General features: G+C 45.1%; 1 protein-coding gene across 1 annotated transcript; it reads left to right on the forward strand.

Moving 5' to 3' along the window:
- The first annotated feature begins 11,462 nt into the window (after positions 1 to 11,462).
- LOC123424646 (nicotianamine synthase 9) lies at positions 11,463 to 13,096 on the forward strand. Its single transcript, XM_045108287.1, has one exon. The coding sequence runs from the start codon at positions 11,667 to 11,669 to the stop codon at positions 12,687 to 12,689; it is 1,023 nt and encodes a 340-aa protein (XP_044964222.1). The 5' UTR covers positions 11,463 to 11,666; the 3' UTR covers positions 12,690 to 13,096.
- The last annotated feature ends 3,896 nt before the right edge of the window (positions 13,097 to 16,992 follow it).

Here is a 16,992-nt window from a genome sequence, read left to right on the forward strand (position 1 = left end):
GTTGCTTTCATTAATAAAGGGGACACATGCATCTTTTTGATGCAGAGGTCGGAGGTATTCCTTCTTTTCTAAAAAAAAAGTAAAGAGTGCACCTGACAAGGTTGTATATAACCCCTTCCATCCATAATTGTCCAACTTGTGCATACGGTTCTATTATATATTGCATAACATAGAACTTGACGTGTAAAGCTAGGTCATCGATGCAAAAGTTGCATGAGGTAGTTGAATCCAAAGAGTTGCATGATCAATTTTCTAATCTTGGCATTCTAGCAATGGTTATATGAGTTATGGCAGTAGATTACTGACAACGTGGAACTATTCTCATGCCACCCACATGCCAGTTCACATCAACTTTGAAGGGGTTATTTGTACTACTAGTATTTTTAAGTAGTTGTGTGAGATCCAAAATATGCGTACATGTCAACACTTTTATCATAAGGAAAGTGTTTAGCGGGTGATTATCCTTATCCCTCTTTTGTATGAAGTTGTCCAACATATACATCCAACCATATTGTATATCACATAACATATAGGCGGAAACACATAGGACTAGGACCTAGTTCTTGCTTGCAGGGGGTTATGCATAAATGGCTTAAGCTTAGTTGCCGGCAAAATAACTATCAGAGAAAGAGAAAATACACTTTGAGACATGGGTGCACATGTACCTGAATTGCAAAAAAATAATAGTAAAAATAAATAAAAAAGGTTAACTTTATGGGGACAAGCATAGTCTAGTGTATCACTCACACGTAAATTTTCGCAACAAAGTGACTTTCATGGCATTTTGAACGGACAGAAACAAAGCAGATATTATATTAAGCTTACTATTCACATAGTTTGTAGTTGTAATTTTGCCTTTTCGCGAGCAATACCGCACGAGTCATTTTGTTGCAAAACTTTACGCGTGAGTGCTACACTAGACATTGCTTGTTCCGACCAAGTTTCATATTACTTGAGTTTTTTTTACTTTTAAAATAATTTTGCCTAATCTTGTGGGCCTACACCCGCGTTCCAAATATCTGCACCGTGGGAAAAAGGCCCTAAGACTATATTCTAGTTCTTTTCGGGTTTGGGTTCTCTTGTATGAGCTTTTTCTAACTTGTTTGTTCAAACTTTTTATAATGCCCCTTACTGAAATAAATGAACAAATTGTGTTAGGTGGTTGAGAATGAGGCATTATACCAATGCCTTCAAATTTCTATTCATATTTCACCATATAGTTGTTTATTTAATTGTAGTTCTAGGTTTGAAGCCTTTTCACCACATGTCGATGACTTTTTTTTAGTAAAGAGAGCTTCCTTGAAACAGGGTCAGATTCAGTTTATCATATATCCATAACAACATTGAATGTATGTATAAAAAAATTATCCCATGTCTACCCATAACTTGGGAGATTAATAAGATGCCATTTTAGTTTACCCTTTGACATAACATTCTTTCAGAAAAAAGGTTTTTCTTGTCCGTAACTCGATATATGTCAATGTTGGCAACAAATATGAAGTGGAGTAGACAAACAGAAAAATGCATGTTTGTTTTCGCCAGGGAATCATGTGTATTGCTCATATATAAACAATGAAAAGGTAATTCATGTACTCCATCCGATCCACATTAAATGCCGCTGATTTAGGAGGCGGTATTTTCGCTGGACCCAACCTATGCCAAACATCATAATTTGCCATATAAATGACTAGCTAAATTATTCCTACGTCTCACATGAGTACTACAACTTTCTCCACCGAAAAATCCAGCAGAAATTCAATCCAAATAGAAAAATGCATGTTAAGCACCAATCCAACACAAGATCCAAAAAGTTGATGATAACCAATGGCCTTTCAGCATATGCAAGCCTTGCACTAGGGGATCGAGATAAAGAAGAAGTATAAGCTTGGAGTAAATAAACTTTGTAAATATCTGGGGCACGCACACATCCTTTGCTAGCTATCAGAGGCGAGAGGACGAGCTTAATATATTCTAGTGTGAACATAAGATATATTCTTCCTTTTGAGAGCCACTAACCTCTTTAGATGACTTTGAAATTACTCCCTCAGTGTCATAACATACAATGTTATTACAACTAATATACTCATATGTTGGTTGTAATAAAATCTTGGGATGTGTTTGGTTGCTGGTGACCAGAGATAGGTTAGGATCGATAAAAAATAGGCGTGTTTGGTTATAAAGTACTTGAATGTTTCCGGTTGAAAAAAAAAGTGTATGACCTTAAGAAGATGAATTGTCTCATCCCAAAAAAACAATTTAGATGGTTCAAACTCATTTATACGGGGTCTTGAAGGGAACGTAGCCTTATATTATGGAACAGAGGAAGCAGCTCGCGTAGCCTGTTATGTACATCTTGAATATACTCTATAATTATGATTAGAGAGACTGTAATATCCTATGATGACTTCGTAATTTTCAAGTACGGAAATGTCTCCTTTCGCTGAAAGCGTATCGTCCGGAAATCCTAAAATAAGAATCTAAGAATAATGCAAGCATCAGGATTTGAACCCTGGTGGGCTGAGATACCACTGTCTCTCTAACCATCCAACCACAGATTGATTTGCACGTGCGTGCGTTCATAAAGTTAAGTGTATGCACATGTATCCGACCGTTTGCGTATGTATACTATGCTAAAAAAAAGTATACTCTATAATTTTCAAATTCGAACCCCTTACGCACGTGGTGTGGTTGCGTACGTGAACAAAACGGAACAAAAGGCAGGGCGGGAATTCCACAGGCGCAGATAGGATTGCGCAGAGGTAAAATCGTCCGTGTCGATCCGTAATTTTGTCACCGATCGAACCCGACGAACTGTTTTTGGCACCGATCGATCGAGTATCGTCTCTCTTGTTACCACCAACGCCAAGGAATCAACCAAAGTGGCCGTGGCCGTGGCCGTGGCCGTGCGGATCACTAGCTCCTCCTAATCTTTCTTGTGTGTCGGGTCGGGTTGGCCGCGCATCCGTATCTTGCACTACGTACGCCGTCGCGGTCGCGGCCAAGGTGCGTGTGCGTGTGCGTGTGGTGCGCGTGCCCGCGCGCACAGATTCGCCACGTCGAGCCGAGCGTCGCCCGCCACACATGCGCGCGCGCGCGCGCAAGTCAGCTACCAGCGGGAATCTCGTCGACCCGGACGCCAGCGACAGAGGATCGAGGGCGCGTCGCATGGACCGTGGAGGAGTCACTGCCTTGCACGCCAGAGCTAGCGAGCGAGCTACCGGTCGCCGGCCGGTCCGTCGGTCTGATCGAGATTGTTCCTATTCGTACATGCTGCATGCATGCATGCATGCTGATATTTTCTTCGGGGTGATTATTTCGTTGTTTTGTCTGAAACCTGGTTGGTTTCTTGTGTGCACGTCTTGATCTCTCTGGCTAGCTTATGCCCCTGCAAGTCTTTACCGTGTTGTGTTCGTGTGTCCAACACACGCTCGTCTCCACCATAGTCTCCCGGCCGACCGCTGAAATTCCATGGCAAAAAATAAAAAGGTTAGACATAACATTTTCATACCTTTTTTTAAGGGAAAGTTGCCGCTTTATATTGAATTAAAAGAAGTTCGGAATGTCGTCGGCAATCACATTCAAAATGCAGTCTGGAGGTAACCCAGCCCAGCCAAACCTTACAAAGTTTTCTTAGCTGTTGTAAATACAATGTTTTCATAATCCTATGTTTTAGTTTGCCGCACAAGATTTCTTTAAAATGAAATCGGGCGATAGTTGTGGGCATGTTGTCAAACGGCTCAAAATGGGTTTACTTCTCCTTTCGTATACAAAAGGAAGGTCTAGGTTGTAGCCTACTTGTAAGGGTGGGTAGTCAGTGACGTGCTAGAATTAAAATGAAGGGTGTGCATACTTTTAAAATGTTAGATGTATTTTAATTGGTTTGGATGTGTCTTCAAAATCTGCTAATTTTTATATGGTAAAAACATGCTTTCTAAAATTTTGGATGTGCCATGGCACGCCCGACACACCTCCTAGATACGCCACCGTGGGTAGTGGCTCACCTTGCGATCAGGGTTCCAACCCCATCGAAGTTGGATTTTTTTGATGCCTCACATAGAAAATCCTGGATGCTAATGCCTATGGATCTTAATTTTTTTTACACAAAAGGCGTCATTGTGTGTTGCACCGGACGGACACGTGTGGTGTGATTCGATGTATCTACGTGTGTTTACGGTATCGAACAAAGCTGGACAGCGGCGGCGCATCCATCATTATTGTTGTCGAGTTGCACCGCCTAGCGTGAGCATCTTCTTGGCCGTTTGTAGTACAAATGTACGATTCTACTTGGCAGTAGCTGGCAGTTGGAAGTTGGAACTTTGGAAGTTGGCTCCCGGGAGCCACCGGCAGATATATACGGTTTTGATGAGGCAATCTTGCATGCACCACCAAAGAAAAAAGTCCATTTTAAACCTTGAACTGGTAGTGCCTCGACGATTCGAACCCTGAACTCGAAATCCCTGTCGTTTGTGTCCCGAACTCTTAGATCCCGGTCTAAATCTAACCTTGACAGCGTTTTAGTGGGAAACATGCTGACGTGGCCAGGATTTCTTTATATCTGATGGGACGCGCGGGGAGAGACGAGGCAGAGGAAGATAATAGAGGCCAGAGGAAAACAGGGTGGGGCGGCGGCGGCTGCGGCGGATCCAGAGCGGCTCGGCGGCGGATCCTCAGCGGCGCGGCGGCGGATCCTCAGCGGCGCGGCGGCGGAGGAGATTGCGCAGGGCGCAGGGATGTCGTGGTCATCGGGTCATTCTGCTGTTGCTGCTCCTGGTTTCCGTCGAGCCACAGGAAGGAGAGGGGAGGAGTCGAGGTCGCCGGTGCCCTACAGGGAGAGCCCGATGGCTTACGAGCCGGCAAAGTTTTGCTGGTGCAATCCTCGTCGGAAGGCACCAAGGTGGATCTCCTGGAGCATTCCTAACTCAGGCAGGAGGTACTACGCATGCGTCGATGCCATGGTGAGTTTTATTTTGATGGTGTTTCTCTTATTTTTTCCCTCCCCACTGATTCATTTCTATTACTACAAATGAACAACATGGTGGTTGTGGATTTGTTGAATGGCATGATGATCCATTGCCGAAGTTTTTGCGGGATCTAATTGGAGATCTGCGAGATGAAGTGCGTAGGCTGAGATGTGGAGGGAATGGTTCTCAGTTTATTCCTCAGTTTGAAGATGCCACTCCAATTGTGGCTGTGCCTGAAGCTCAAATTGATAGAGAGGTGTTGGCTATGTCTCTGCAAGATCAACTGAAAGAGAAGAATGCAGAGATAGCCACACTGAAGAGGAAATATCACAATGTTGTCTTTGTTTTTGCTGTCTTTGTGCTAGGTTTAGTGGCTGGGAAAATTCTACTGCAGTAAGATTGTTTACTGACAGTTGAATGCAATGTATTAGTTGTCTTTTGGCAAGTTAAGTCTATCCCAAACCCTAGCTGGAAATGCTGCAAAATCAGAGTCACTGTCACTGTCATCAGTGTGACCAATGTATTCACTGTCACTGTCAGAATCAGAGTCTGAATTCTGTTTATCAGCATGTTCAGTTAATGCCATTTCATCATGATCAACTTGAGTAGGATCCAAAACCTGAGAAAAAGAACCTTCAATTACTGCCAGTGCATCATGATCAACACCTACTTGTCCTATACTGCTTCTTCTCTGCTTCATAGGACTACAAAGCCTCTGTGTGATCACACCAGTTTCATCTGGAATCAGAACATCAGTGTCAGATTCAGCAGGTTCAACAGCAGTTATCACTTCATCAGGTTCATCACCACTGCAGTTATCACTCTCCTCTATAATTTCATCCTCATAATCACTCCCACTGCTGTTGTCATCATCTTCCTCTCCATGATACCCCACATACACATCTGCAACTCCTCCAACACAAATATAATCAGCCATCTTAACACAACCACTATCATCATACAGGAACACCAATCCATTGATAAGGTCTTTCCCAGGAAGCAGAAAATATAACTTCATCGAATCCTTATATTGAATATGATCTTGCAAATAACCTTTCACTTCCTGCAGAGACAATTTATCCCTCTCAATCTCTGACATTGCTTCTTCTCCCCCAACATAGTCCATATTTGGACCAATGCGCGTGAACTCCCCTCCAATATGAAATCGAACGTTCAAAATCTCTGTCGGGTCCATAACTAAACTGAAATAAACACACAATGCGGTCAAAATCAAGCATATAAACCTATTCCTCTCAACAAAAATCGCAACTTTTCTGCGCCCTAAAACCCCCCAAACTCGAACCTAAAAACCCTAACCCGAATGCGGGAACAACCAGGAACTACTACTACCAGGGGAGGAGGTCATCGAGAGGAGTACCTGCTTGTGCGACGCGTCCTCAAGTCGTCACAACCGTCGCTGCGTCGCCGAGAAACCGCCTGTCGCCATTGTCGTCGTCGAGAGGTGGAGGAAGAGCAGGGGACAGGGAGAGAAGGAAACGAAGCAGGGGACAGGGGCTGAACTGGGCCAGCCCACTATTATCAACCCAGGCGTATGGACCCATCCCGGCAATCCCTGCCACGTCGGCAATACCCGTTTGGAAACGCTCTCAAGGTTAGATTTAGACCAGGATCTAAGAGTTCAGGACACAAACGACAGGGATTTCGAGTTCAGGGTTCGAATCGCCGAGGCACTACCAATTCAAGGTTTAAAATGGACTTTTTCCCACCACCAAATGATACCAATTCACACTAGCTGCATGCATATATGCGATGAAGATATTAGATATCCAGCGAAAAGTAGCCCTCACCGTATATTGAGTTACTCACACATGTGATGAGAGTGACCTCACAAAATTTGGTAATTGCTTTCGGTTCACGGTATACATTATCTCATAGTTAGATTTTTTTCCGAGGATAGTTAGATTATTTTAAACAGTATGTTGACAAGTTTCATCACACAACTAAATGAAAGATCATTTATATATTAAAAAAATGTCCATTTTAGAGCATCTACAACTGGACCCCTCGTACACGTCTCAAATGCCCGGTCAGGACGTCCGGTCACAATAGTAGAAAAAGACCCGTTTGTCCCGGTTCCACAGGCCCATTAGCCCCGGTTCTGGAACCGGGACTAAAGGATCGGGACTAAAGGGTCGGTTGGCTTACGAACCGGGTCAAAGGAGCTCCACGTGGTCGTTGCGGGGAGCCCAGGCAGGAGGAACTTTAGTCCCGGTTGGTCACACCAACCGGGACCAAATGACATCCACGCGTCAGCATCTGGCCGGAGCTGTTTTTTTTTGAATGGGGGTGGAGGGTTTTGGAGGGTTAATTTAGTGGTTTCATATTGTGTTAGCTAGCTAATAGAGAGAAGTGACTTCTCTTTCTCCGTGCTTGATCGACGCTAGCTACTATACATATAGAAAGAACTTGACACTAGCTAATAAGAAAATGAAGAAAATCATTTACAATCCCTAACATATATATACAATATAACATATTCTACAATCCCTAACATCGTAAGCTATTAGACGTCCTCTAATTGTTGTTGCAAGTTTTACGTGGCTGATTTGGGTTTCTAGCAAGAACGCCTTCTTACCTACATGACAGCCACAATAATGATATGCCAAAGCTATTTACCCTTCATAAGGACCCTTTTCATCAAATCCAATCCGACTAGAGTAGGAGAGACAGACACCCGCTAGCCACCTTTATGCGCGGTGTGCATGTCTGTCGGTGGAACCAGTCTCATGTAAGCGTACGTGTAAAGTCGGTCTGGGCCGCTTCATCCCACAATACCGCCGAAAAAGAATAAGACTAGTAGCGGCAAGCAATTTGACAAATCATCGCCCACAACTTTTGTGTTCTACTCGTGCATAGAATCTACGCATAGAAAACCTGGCTCGGTTGCCACTGTTGGGTAACGTAGCATAAGTTTAAAATTTTCCTACGCATATTCAGATCTTCCTATGGAGAGACCAGCAACGAGAGAGGGGTAAAAGCATCTTCATACCTTTGAAGATCGCTAAGCGGAAGCGTTGCTAGAACGCGGTTGATGGAGTCGTATTCGCAGCGATTCCGATCTAGTGCCGAACTATGGCACCTCTGCGTTCAACACACGTGCAGCCCGGTGACGTCTCCCGCACCTTGATCCAGCAAGGAGGAGGGAGAGGTTGGGGAAGAACTCCAGCAGCACGACGGCGTGGTGTCGATGGAGAGACGAGGTCTCCCGGCAGGGCTTCGCCAAGCACCGGCAGAGAGGAGGAGGAAGAAGGGCAGGGCTACGCCGAGGGAGAGGGAGAAGTCTGTCTCCCAAGGGCCAAAACCCCTCTCTATTTATAGGAGGAGGGGGAGGGGGTGCGCCACCCCTAGGGTTCCCCCTAGGTGGTGCGGCAGCCACCAGATGGGAAAGGGCGCGGCGGCTAGGGTGGTAAGGGGTGGCGCACCACCTGGTGGGCCTAAGGCCCACCTGTGCCTAGGGTTTGACCCCCTTCCCTCTCCCGTGCGCATTGGGCTGAGTGGGGAGGCGCACCAGCCCACCTAGGGGCTGGTTCCCTCCCCCACTTGGCCCACCTTACCTCCCGGGGTCGTTGCCCCCCATCGGTGGACCCCCCGGGCCACCTCCGGTGGTCCCGGTACGTTATCGTTGATGCCCGAAACACTTCCGGTGTCCGAAACCATCCGTCCTATATATCAATATTTACCTCCGGACCATTCCGGAGCTCCTAGTGACGTCCGGGGTCTCATCCGGGACTCCGAACAACTTTCGGTAATCTCATATAACAATTCCCTATAACCCTAGCGTTACCGAACCTTAAGTGTGTAGACCCTACGGGTTCGGGAGACAGACAGACATGACCGAGACACCTCTCTGGCCAATAACCACCAGCGGGGTCTGGATACCCATGGTGGCTCCCACTTGCTCCATGATGATCTCATCGGATGAACCACGATGTCAAGGATTCAATCAATCCCGTATACAATTCCCTTTGTCTGTCGGTATAGAACTTGCCCGAGATTCGATCGTTGGTATACCAATACCTTGTTCAATCTCGCTACCGGTAAGTCTCTTTACTCGTTCCGTAGCACGTCGTCGTGTGACTAACTCCTTAGTCACATTGAGCTCATGATGATGTTCTACCGAGTGGGCCCAAAGATACCTCTCCGTCACACGGAGTGACAAATCCCGATCTCGATTCGTACCAGCCCAACAGACACTTTCGGAGGTACCCGTAGTGCACCTTTATAGTCACCCAGTTACGTTGTGACGTTTGATACACCCAAAGCACTCCTACGGTATTCGGGAGTTGCACAATCTCACGGTCGAAGGAAAAGATACTTGACATTAGAAAAGCTTTAGCATACGAACAATACGATCTAGTGCTATGCTTAGGATTGGGTCTTGTCCATCACATCATTCTCCCAATGATGTGATCCCGTTATCAATGACATCTAATGCCCATGATCAGGAAACCATGATCATCTATTGACTAACGAGCTAGCCAACTAGAGGCTTGCTAGGGACACTTTGTGATCTATTTATTCACACATGTATTACTATTTCCTGTTAATACAATTATAGCATGAACAACAGACGATTATCATGAACAAGGAAATATGATAATAACCATTTTATTATTGCCTCTAGGGCATATTTCCAACATTTGTCACCAGAGATATTTTAGTTGCTAATTCGAGATGAAGTGAATGGGCAATGTTAACTTTGTCATACCTCTCTTGTTGACACCCCAATTTGCATGCCTTTATTGTTATTACTATTAGCACTATTATTACTACTACTATTACTACTACTTTCGAGTAACTAGTAGGAGCACCACCTTTTGATTGATAGAAGAGAGTGTTGTTACATACATTTACAAGTTACAACATGCCTTTTTGTGAGGTAAAGCTGAAAAGAACCCAAATACGACACACGGAGTACTCACAGAGAAGAAAACTACTAGAATTGTGCATCTACGTATCCTCCAAGGCTAGGTTCCCCTACCTCATGATAAGTCACAATTCTTTGACCAATGAAAACATGTGGATTTCTATTTTGCTCCTTTAGAATGATCCATAGCGAGCAGATCATGTTGTTGCGAACATGAACCTTCCGAATTGAGAGGGCGGAGAGGATGGCCTCCCACCATTGGCTAACAGATTTCTCAGGATCATGCAAGTTCAAAATATGCACCCTAGCAGCAATATTAACCTCCTTCCACACCCCATACGAGAAAAGAGCAGTCCCGACAAAGAAGTGTGACTGTCTCGTTGCTTGAGAGGCTCTTGTGGCAGATTGGACTAAGGGGTATTCTCAGATTGCAAGATTCTCTGCAGTGAGGAAGTGATTCTCGTGTAAATGAACAATATATGTCGTGAAATTGAGACTTTGTTTATGGATGTCCGTACGAAGTGATCTCATTTATCGTAAGGCAAAACCCTTCTATGTAAATGAATGAACACCCTTTACAAAACACATTCTTGTGTAAGTGCCCATTTATGAACTTGTAGTGTGAGTGCATTCTGAAGGACAATAGTCGATCTCAGGCATACTTTGGTACCCTCGCCTCGGACTGCCATCTTGGCGCTCGGAGGGAGGGGGTTGAATTCTCAAGAGTTTTGTTGTCTCTGGCGGTACGTTGGTGGTAATGGTGGTGTTTTTTGTGAATACAATTACTCTCTTTTGGTGATGCTATGGAGTCAGAGGGTTTTATGTCTCCGCATATGTGATTATTTGAATTTGTTGAGTTCATGTTGATTGCGTCATATTGTTTTTGCTGGTTTGATTATCTGTGGAGCTGAAATCTTTCCTCAACACTATGGTGTAAATCGTGTGGCCGGACGATACATGCTTTTAAGGCATCATCCACACCCAATTCGTTCATTGCACATGACGAAGATGTCTCTAAGGAATTTAGTTCTTACTTCGTCGGAAGAGTTACATTGTCGTTTTTTTGGACCTTGAATATAAAACAACCTGGACCTTGAATATAAAACAACCTGTCCATAATAGTTTTGTTTTCTATTTTAAGATCGAACCTAACTATAATAGTTGTGAGCATGAATAAAGTTACATCTAATTTGAAAAAAAAAAATACCATATCGCATTTAGCCATTTACACGGGAATGCGTTTCCTGCTTTTTACTCCTACTTTGCGGGAAGACACGACGCCACACAGGCACACACCCCACACACACAAGATGCGACTTTACTTTGGTTGCTATACCAGAGGGTGAATTCGAAGCTGATACGATAGTATTTGGATGCCCTGCCCTCCCACCTTTTTTGAACGTTGGATACTCGTAAAAGCTAAGCTAGCTACTTGTGATGACATAGAACGATGATGTATACGTACTAGACTAATATACTCCAAAATAATCCAGCTGGGAAGTTCATAAATACATACACAACCGTCGCCGGCCAGAACCAACGGCTCTGGATGAACCAGCTGCGGGTGGGGCCCCACGCCGTCTCATCATCGGCCGAGCAACACGCGCCCCTAGCCACTGCCACGCGGGCCCCAACACGCTCTCGACTCCGTCGGCTCCTATATAACATTAGCACCCCATCGCTCACTCCACAGCAGATCGTGCCCTTCGCCTCCATCACTCACTCTCACAGCCTCTCAGCTAGCTAGTGCCCTCCTCTGCATCTCGTGCTCCCAGAACCTAGGCAGGCATCTCAGACTAGCAGCTGATCGGCTGATCATGGGCATGGAGGGCTGCTGCAGCAACAAGAAGGTGATGGAGGAGGAGGCCCTGGTGAAGAAGATCACCGGCCTCGCCGCGGCCATCGGCGAGCTGCCCTCGCTCAGCCCGTCGCCGGAGGTGAACGCGCTCTTCACCGAGCTCGTCACGTCCTGCATCCCGCCCAGCACCGTCGACGTCGACGCGCTGGGCCCGGACGCGCAGGAGATGCGCGCCCGCCTCATCCGCCTCTGCGCCGACGCCGAGGGCCACCTGGAGGCGCACTACTCCGACCTCCTCGCCGCCCACGACAACCCGCTCGACCACCTCACCCTCTTCCCCTACTTCAACAACTACATCAAGCTCAGCCAGCTGGAGCACGGCCTCCTCGCCCGCCACGTCCCCGGCCCCGCCCCGGCCCGCGTCGCCTTCCTCGGGTCCGGCCCGCTCCCGCTCAGCTCCCTCGTGCTGGCCGCGCGCCACCTCCCCGACGCCTCCTTCGACAACTACGACATCTCCGGCGAGGCCAACGAGCGCGCCAGCAGGCTGGTCCGCGCCGACGCCGACGCCGGCGCGCGCATGGCGTTCCGCACCGCGGACGTGGCCGACGTGACGACCGAGCTGGCGGGCTACGACGTGGTCTTCCTGGCGGCGCTGGTGGGCATGGCCGCCGAGGAGAAGGCGCGCCTGGTCGAGCACCTCGGGAGGCACATGGCCCCCGGCGCGGCGCTCGTGGTGCGGAGCGCGCACGGCGCCCGCGGGTTCCTGTACCCGGTGGTGGACCCCGAGGAGATCCGGCGAGGCGGGTTCGAGGTGCTCACCGTGCACCACCCGGAGGACGAGGTGATCAACTCCGTCATCATCGCGCGCAAGGCGGCCGCGCCACCGCCCGTTGCCGCGGACGGCGACGTGCCGGTGAACATGCCGATGCCAGCCCAGTGCGCGGTCGCGGTGAGCAGACCGTGCCTCGGCTGCGCCTGCGAGCTGGGGGCGAGGGCGCACCAGAAGATGAAGGAGATCGCCATGGAGGAGATGGAGGCGTAGGCCGGCCGGCCGCCAGCACATCGTCATCGACCCATGGCACGGTGATGAATTCACCCACCGATTAATATTGCCCGATTAATCTGCGATCGATACATGCATGGTAATAATCCGTTTGTCCTCATGCATGGATGGATGTGGCTACTTAATTATTTACCATAATTATTAATCCTTGTCTGCATATGGCTGGATTATTTTCTACCGTAATTGTGCTGCTATGTTTTAGTGGTCGTCTGACAGCTGCTGCCTCCGGGTTTAACGTAGAGGAGGAGGATGATATGTGTTGTGCTGAGAACGAGTCGAGTTGCGTACTGCTGTAATAAGTGATTTTGACACTCTATATGACTGAAGTGGCAATCACTAAAAAGTGTTGTAACACCTGTGCTTGCTTAATTGATTCCCTTGTCTCAGCGACTGTCTCAGGCCCGTTGCAAATCTCAAGCTCGTTAGTGGTAATTGGTAGTAGTAATCGATCGTTGCAGTTACTTACCCAATATATGTGGGTGTCAGCTAAGTTCAAGCTCATATTGTCAACTGCTAGCATCTGGTTGCCAAATGATTGGAGTGCAGGATTTTTCTGCGGTACCAAAACGACCGGGCTGCTCGAAGTGTGTGCCGGCCATTTTAATGAATGGAATTTTCTTTTCTTTTGAGTCTATAATATTTTTAAACACGCAAGTATTCATATACACATGCATACATTTTAAGCTTTAATTGGTATTTCTTGATCTACTACTGTAGGTTGGTATCTAGTTGTGTTTTCTCATGCCGAACAAAAAGGACACTTTTCGGTCATTAGAGCATCTATGGCCGGATCCGGTTCCTCAAACACTCGCGAACGTTTTCAGACGCATGCATACATTAACAGGTCACGCCTTAAAAGGCAACTTCAATGTATCGATCCAAACGGATAACGTTTTTGTCCGCATTTTACTCGTTTGAGTCATCCGTCTGCTTGTTCGTATCTGTTTTTTAAATGAGTCAGCACATGCACCCAACGGGAAGCAAGTGGACAGCAACACTATGTCAGTAAAATAATAGAAGAAAATGGATGGGGTGGGCCAGCGAATTAAATAAGTATGCAGAGATGGGTGGGTGGCTGTGTGACAAGTGGGTCAGGCCGGACACATGCGGACGATGCAGGCACAAAAAAGTCTGTTTTTGTGTTCGTTGGCGACCCAAATATGACCCAAATTTGCGACAACAATGGTTTCGCGCGGACACAAAGCGGACGCAAAATGGAAATGGGTCTCCGTGTTGGGCCATCACTTTTGTCCACGCCCATCTATACAAACACGGACGGACGAAAATGGGTCCTTCCGTTGGGGTTGCTCTAAATAATGCAGTCTACGACATCCGGATACCTTAAATTAGAAACCTCAAATCCATACTATTACATTCAAGGTAAACCTAATGCTAAGCGGAGCTCGTCCGACTCCATCGTGCCCATGTCCGGCGGCTGGCTGCGCCCCTCATATTGTCGGTCCGGTTGCCGATGAGGTAGAGTAGGACATGAGACACTAGTCGGCTCACGGGAGTCGAGCTCCCACCGTCTCCCATGCCTTAATCTTCCTCGTCGGAGCCCATAACCCGGACGGTGCTAGTCGACGTGAGGTCAATGACGTATCCTTCGTGGGAGGAGCCGGCGTTCACCACGACGCGGTTGCGTCGAGCGAAGTGGTGCACCCTACGGGACGTCGGAGAGTGTGATTCCACCTCTCCAACATCTGCCGCCGCGAGGGCCTCCGCCGCATCCCGTGACCGATGCCTCGCTCGGCGGGCACACCACAGCATGACATTGTCCGAGATCAACCATGCTTCGTGCTCGACGCGTCAACAGAGGGGTTGCGCTTCGGTCACGAATGAGGGAAATCTCCTCTCAAAACAGAAAAGGAACGTAAAGAAAGCAGGGTCAATGTAGGCAGCTCCTTTAGGAAAGCTCACGCACGCACGGTCATGGGCCGGGCCATGTAGAAGATCGCCATCACATCTCGCGAGTTTCCTCCCCTAACAGCTCGTTTGTCCAATATGAAAACTGAAATTGTAATGCCCACATACTCCCTCCGTCCGGAAAAGACTGGACATCTAGTATTTATAAATTGTCCAAGAAAGAGTGTTAATCTACAACCCCAATGCATATTGTATTTTATCCCCTTTGATTTCTGCCTTAATTACTGCATGCAACCAATATTCATTTAATGGTCTTTTTTCATTGGTTGCATGCACACATGTGTCTTTCAATGTTCTGTGTTAATTAGGTCATGGGAGCAAAGTCAGCTCTTTCCTTGATCTATGTGTAAATCACTAAACGTGCAGTCTTTAGCGGACGGAGGGAGTATATGGCACGAGTCAATATGGTCGGGAGCTCCTAGCCGGCGCCACGCCCACGTTCCCTGCTAATTGGGCGGCTCATAAAACACTTCGGCCAGCAAACGTGCGCAGAAATATCCCAAAAATAGTAGCAGCTACACAATTCGAACTAAAGACGTCAATTACACAACCGAACTCACTAACCACTACACCTAGCAGACTTAACTGATTTTTTATAGTATGAAAGTCTTAATAACAAGCTCGCATCACTATTCATTGATACATAATAGTTGGAAAAATATCGTGATAATATTTTTGGATTTGTGGACATTAATTTTAAAACATATTTACCGAATTTAGAAAAAAAGTTCATTGAATTTGGAAAAAGTTAATCGATTTTGAAAAAAAAACATTGATGCGAACAAGATTTTTTTTATAAAAAAAGATAATCGATCTGAAAGACGTTCATCAGATTTGGTAAAAGTTCATCAAAATTGAAATATGCTCATAGATTTTTAAAAATATATTACTCGACTTTAATCAAATTTGAAAAAAAATTATTGGTTTTAAAACAGTTCATCAATTTTGAAAAAAAAATAGTTCATAGACTTTCACAAAAAGTTAAAAACAATTAAAAAGATCATCAAATTTTAAAATTAAGTTCATCAATGTGTAAAAAAGTTCTCGAGTTTCAGAAAAATAAAATCATGGACTTTGAAAATAAGGTCATCTATTTGAAGAAAACAATTATGATTTGAAAAGTAGTTCATCATATTTGAAAAAAGTTAATAGATCTTTAAAAATAATTCATCAATAATTAAAAAACTTAACTAGATTTGAAAAGAAGTTCATCACATTTGCAAAAAGTTCATCAATTGTTTTTAAAAAAGATCAAACTTAAAAAAAATTCAACTAATTTGATAAAAAGTTCATTGGATTATTAAATAGTTCAGCAAATTTGAAAAAAAGTTTACCGATTGTTAAAAAAGTTAATAAACTTAAAAATAGATCCAAATTGGAAAAGTTCATTGATTTTTTAATCAGAAAAATGGAGATCATTGATTTGAAAAAAAACGAGTTGAAAAAAGCACAAAATAAAGGAAAAACAAATAATTCATCCCGGAATGACCACAAACCAGTAAAAAACCGGTTTGGGAGGATTCACGTGAAATAGGAGAACAAATAAGAGAAAATAAATTAGGAATCACTAGTTAGTCGATGGCGTAGTGGTTATATTCGTTGTAGATGAAGTAATTGATCTCGACTTCCACTCCTGAAGCACACTTACATGGGCCGGCCCAGATCGCTAATTGAGGGGTTGCGCTGCAGCCGCCGTTTGCTAACGGTCGCCAAATAAGATTTGCCAAAATGGTTGACACGTCTTCGTAACCATCCATCTTCTCACATTAAATATATGACATTAGTAATTTTTTTTATAATTTTCTAGACATAAAAGTGTTTTATCTCTTAAACAAAAAATCTAATTAAAAATCCATTTTCATCATAACAACTTCAGTGTAATCATGATGACAAATTATGTGCAATGAACGTGATAACTTTTAACACCGAAAAAAAGTCGTCGAAACATATCAATATGAGATCTAGTTTTAAAGAACTCGTCGCAACAGATTTAAGGGTGAAAATGGTTTTTCAATTGGATTTTTTATTTAAGAGATAAAATATTTTAAAAACTATAGACATAAGATTTCATATGATATCAACAATTTTGTAACTTGTGCATGCATGCGGTGATATGGCTCAACATGTGATCATCGGACGTGCGGGCTGTTGTTGCTCCTATCATACGTATGTGTGTTATCACGATCCTATGAGAAAAGCTTCATCCATTTGAAACAAATGTAGATGTACTTTTTTCGTATTGGACTGGTCACAGTTGATCAGTCAACTCGTAAACCATTGAATTTTGAGAAAAAACAAGAAAAATAGAAGACTAAAAAAGGGAAAATCGTGAATTTAATTTGTTTTCATGTATTTC

The sequence above is a fragment of the Hordeum vulgare genome, chromosome 2H (genome assembly GCF_904849725.1).
Source record: "Hordeum vulgare subsp. vulgare chromosome 2H, MorexV3_pseudomolecules_assembly, whole genome shotgun sequence".
Taxonomy (NCBI): domain Eukaryota; kingdom Viridiplantae; phylum Streptophyta; class Magnoliopsida; order Poales; family Poaceae; genus Hordeum; species Hordeum vulgare.